This window comes from Lucilia sericata, unplaced genomic scaffold (genome assembly GCF_015586225.1).
Source record: "Lucilia sericata isolate MDLA Ls3-8-SP2 unplaced genomic scaffold, ASM1558622v1 Contig003262F_arrow, whole genome shotgun sequence".
Taxonomy (NCBI): Eukaryota; Metazoa; Arthropoda; class Insecta; order Diptera; family Calliphoridae; genus Lucilia; species Lucilia sericata.
The window spans coordinates 1-5,000 of NW_023996786.1; the positions used below are offsets into that span (position 1 = coordinate 1).

The 5,000-nt window shown below is 38.0% G+C and overlaps 1 protein-coding gene across 1 annotated transcript in view; it reads left to right on the plus strand.

Annotated features, from left to right (window-relative positions):
* The first annotated feature begins 1,507 nt into the window (after nt 1-1,507).
* LOC119614699 (breast cancer anti-estrogen resistance protein 3 homolog) overlaps nt 1,508-5,000 on the plus strand; it is a 6,010-nt gene continuing 2,517 nt past the window's right edge. Inside the window, 10 exon segments of the mRNA XM_037970822.1 lie at nt 1,508-1,785; nt 1,788-1,873; nt 1,943-2,015; nt 2,018-2,044; nt 2,107-2,145; nt 2,148-2,633; nt 2,636-2,707; nt 2,710-3,296; nt 3,363-3,818; nt 3,882-4,288. Coding sequence (XP_037826750.1) covers nt 1,566-1,785; nt 1,788-1,873; nt 1,943-2,015; nt 2,018-2,044; nt 2,107-2,145; nt 2,148-2,633; nt 2,636-2,707; nt 2,710-3,296; nt 3,363-3,818; nt 3,882-4,288 — 2,453 coding nt within the window. The 5' untranslated portion in view covers nt 1,508-1,565.

A 5,000-nucleotide genomic window follows, 5' to 3' on the forward strand; every position in this document is an offset into this window, starting at 1 on the left:
AAACGTGGGTAATTCTTGAATGTCTCGCCATTGTGTTAGAACCATCCGTATACACATTTAGTCCATCAACATTTACAGGTGTAGGTTCATTATAACCAGAGCTTATAATATACCGGAAGTTTCTCGTAATACACGGTTCCGGAATACAGTAGTCAATGGCATGGTGTAGATTTGGGAGAAGATCTACAATCTTTGCATGACCTCTGGAACAAAAGTTCCATCTATTAGTAATATTTAATCTGGCTGCAGTATCCATTGCCAGTTGTTTAGCAAGGAGATCCACGGGAAGCCAGTTTAGCATAGAAAACAAGAACACCTGTTATGAGAAGAGCCGATTGTCTCATAACTTTCGTGGGTTGATAGCTTAGACCAATATTTCTAAATGTTACGAAATTAATAAACCGAATTGTTATCGAAGAAAATAAATGATTTCAGATTTTTAGATCTTTCGCTGGCTAGATCGAAGCCACCAGTCGTTGTCGCCAGGAATTCGATCTTTATGTTTTGAACTTATACATAAAACTTTTAACTTTTGTATTATACATTTTACTGTTTAAAATTCTGGAGATCTTTTTTTGCCATTGTCAGGCTTTTAGAAATTATATTCGTCAGGTTACGTGGGTTGCTCGCTAGTTAGCGTGTTCACTCGGAGGCCTTGTGGCCCATTGTGATAGCCTTAGAATTGTCACTGCCTTATGTTGAGAGAATGGTTTCCCTCCCTAATTGCGTTGAGTACTTGGTTCTTGTGGTCTCCATGAAAACCAATTGGTATTTCTAATTAAACCAATTTGACGCATCTCAGAGACAGTCCAGATCATGGAAAAGAGCTGTACCAAAATACAGTAGTCTGTGCTTTTGTAAGGCTGGGCGAGTCACATAGAAGGTGTTGTACCGATTCCTCTTCTTCTTCGTCCAGCAGCTATAACGTGGGTGGCCCATAGGTTCCGTCATATGTCCAATCCTACAATGTCCAGTAATTATATTAGAATCTATGTATAAATCGACTTTTTCGAGATTCAGTTCCCGTATTCTTCTCGGGGCTGTATCGATGGCATGTATCACTGCCTGAAAGACTGAAAATGGCTGGGATAACCTAGACACATGTAAAGGGGTCAAGTTATTGTGGCACTCCTTCAATGAGAAACGTAAAAGACACCTTTTAAACCGAAACAGGCGGGATATATCAGGTTGATAGCAGTAATAACAGAACATTGGGGTGCTAGACAGACATGTAAGTGGACTTGGGCTTCCCTTCAATAAACACTGTAACTGTCTTATATATTCTCTGTGAAATTACTTCATATTACTGAGAGAGTTAATAGGTTAACAGGGATAAAGAATTCGGTAATTTTTGATATAGAAGATCTCTCACTATTTACAATTAAAATACTTTTCTATATTAGTTATTTTAGATGAATAAGTATTAAATTATATTTTATTAAACATTAAATTTGTTATTAATTATTCCCTTCCAAACTTTTTTAGCTATGAAGAACTAAAAACCACGTGACAACAATAGCGATAATCCTTCGAACGATTCTGACACGAAAATCGAAGACATCACTATGGATAATGATTCTATGAATTCGGGTTCTTTCAATCAGCCCACATCGTTGATGGGTTCAATATTACCGCCAACAAATGAACAGCAGGAGGCTTTAGCACTTAAGAAAGCCCTAGAATGGGAACTTAGTTTAGATTCACGTGATTTACGTTCACATGCTTGGTATCATGGTCCTCTGCCACGGCAACGTGCCGAAGAGATTGTTCAGCGAGAGGGAGATTTCTAATCAGAGACTGTACATCTCAGCCGCATAATTATGTTTTGACTTGTCGCAGCAATGGGGCGGTATTGCATTTTGTTATAAATAAGGTGAGGGAAAGACAAGTTATGGATCTGTTAATATATATGTATATTATATATTTTTCTATTTCTTTTAAGATTTTGGTACAACCCGAAACCGTGTATGAACGCATACAATATCAGTTTGAGGAGGATGCATTTGATGCCATTCCGATCTTATAACTTTTTATGTGGGTTCTGGTAAGGTTTTTATAGATTATAAAAATTTGAGATATAGTTTTCAACGCCATTTTGTTTATTAGGTAAACCCATTTCTTTGGCTTCTGGAGCTCTTATACAATATCCTGTAATCGTAATTACCCATTGTCATTCTATGGTCACAAGATCGTAGGAAATCAATTGCATAGCCAAATGTTGGCAGGTTTAAGAGGACCAAGTCCTCTTAACTCACCCTTAGCAGCAAATGCAGGATTTCGTTTCGGTGGTATGACCTGTTCCGGCATCAGTCAACAGCAACAATTGCATGGAATGCTACAACATCAGCAGTCTTTGCCCACCTCCATAGGACAACCGATAATGCAACAACAAAGTCCCATGTCTTCACCACCACGAGGAAAACTTAATACCGCACCAAGATTACCTTCCAAGAAGCAACGTTCCCAAAGTTTAACTCCTGCTCAGGCAATTGTGGTGTCTAACATGAAAAATGCCGAAGCAGGCAACAGTGCTGATGGGGTAATACAAGGTGGTACAGGCATGGATGCAATCGTTAATAGCGGTTCCATGAATCAGCTTAACCAAGCCAATGGTCAGGGTTATCGTCCTGATGTTAGACGTTTAGCCAATTCGAAAAGAGCAATAGCATTTGCGGTTCTCCTAATGAAACCCAATTGCACTCTCATTTAGAAATCTAAATATGCATGGTAAAATACCAACCAATGGCTTTCAGACTATAGCTCGTTGTACAGCCAACGATATGGTGGATAATCATATAAAATTCACCACCCATTCACTGCCACGACCAGCTACCAATAATTTTCGCAACAATCTTAATCGTACTTCCAGTTTAGCTAGAGATTTTAATGCCGATTCTTCGGCTAGTATGTTTTCTAGTTTGGAAATAAGTAAAATCCCTGAATTACCCGAAAAACCACCTAGTCCACCACCAAAACCAAATCGTAATGCTGGCCAAACTGGCAGTTTGTCTCGCCCTAACAAGGAGCCATCGGGTTTAGAACAGCAATATCCTTTGCAGAGACAGGGTGGAATGGCTGGTATATATCAATTGAGTGGCTCCGATTCTGGTAATGGTTCGGGCGATTCAATGCCGGGAGATATGAATGAATTCATAATGCATCGTGGTGTGATTATAAAAAATCCTCGCTTTATGACCACATCGGTGTCATCGGTTACGTTGAAAAGTTTGAGTGAATTTGATGTAGAGGCAGCAGAGGATCAGCTATTTACTCTAGAAATACCTTCTTTTAAAGGGGTAAATAGTCCTTACTAAATGAATATTAAAGTTTATTATATTTCTTGTTTACTTTCTTACTTCCAGACCTCCAAATTTGATGTGGAGAATTTCAGCACTCTTCTTTTGCCTTCGTGCGAAAACAACCCCTTGGATGGTGATGCCTTGAATACTTTTAAAATCATGTTACTGGAAACTGGTCCCAAAATGTTGGCCGAACATATAACACGCATAGATATTGGCCTGCTAATAGAAGAACCCAATTCGGAACCCGAGTCAGAAAGCAATAATTGTAATAATATTTTTGATTACTCCGGTCTGGAAATGTTGACTCTGCCACAGGGTAAAATATTTCGCAAAGATATAGTAGAGCGTACGCAATGCTTAAAATTAATGGTGGCCGTAACAATACTCACCTGTCAAACAGATTTAGATCGTGCCGAAATATTAAGTAAATGGATACAAGTAGCGGTAGAGACGAAGACTGCTTTGGGAAATCTATTTGGATTTTCCACCATAATGTTGGGTTTGTGTATGCCTCAAGTAAGTCTTAAAATCTTTTTGCATATAGCGTTAAATTATAACTAAATTTATTTTTCCCGCAAGATTCAAAAACTCACTTCAGCTTGGCATTTGCTACGTCAAAAGTATACCGATGATGCTTTTATGTTCGAGGCCAAACTTAGACCCACCTTAACCAGTATGAATGAATGCTCTAATCCTCAAGCTCCCAATACTACGGTACCACATGTTTTGCTCTATGCCCTGCTCATGGATCGTCCCGTTTTTGATATTTTAAATTTTAACAGTACAACTGAGAAATCTTCCCTTTACAATATGTGTATTACATCGTGGGAAAGTAGAGCCGATGATTTTGGAATGTACATCAATTATGCCCATTTGGATTCATCTCGCAGCTTTCTTAATAATTTGAAAATGTATCGTAAAAATTCGAAAATTATTTTAGAGGAATCGATTTCGAGATTGGATGAATTGTTAAGCGATGCATTTAGGTGAGTTAAAGAGATTAATAAATTAAAATCAATTGACAGTTTGAAAGTCGAGCATGCCCGACCATTTGAACTTAAAATAGTTCTTCTCTAATTATATCGGTCTTATTTTTCTGTGGTCTCCAACAAATGTGAGGAGATTCCTTAGGACTAATATCTAAATGAAAATCAAAATTTCTAAACAAAGATTTAAGTTTCCATGTCTTTCTGATGTTTATCTTGCAAGAAAAGAAGGCGCAAAGCTCTTACACAATCGAATCGAGAGTTCAGAGTGTACATTTACACTCGGACATTGCAAAATAGGTGCGACCCTCCATATCTTAAAACGTACACTCCATATGGTAAAATCCAATGCCGGAATTATACTTATACATATATATGTGCGGCCAGAGTTGCGCACCCAAATTATGTAAAATTACTATTGGACGATTGACAAGACCCCAAATAGATATCTTCTTTAAAAGGTTATGAGATCCTTCGATTTTGTTAGAACTCGAGTTTTGAGAATAACTCTTGCTATGGGGTCTCCTTGCCAAACAATTGAAACTAATGTGAGAAATCCTCCCAAATCCGGAACCATATTTTATATGTAACTTCCGGTATTTTAAGTATCTCTTCAGAGTTTGATGAATCCAAGGCAATGAATGGTTATTCTCACGCCCAGAACATCAAGAGCTTCTTAATCTTAGTATATACACCACTTTTGTGTTAGGAC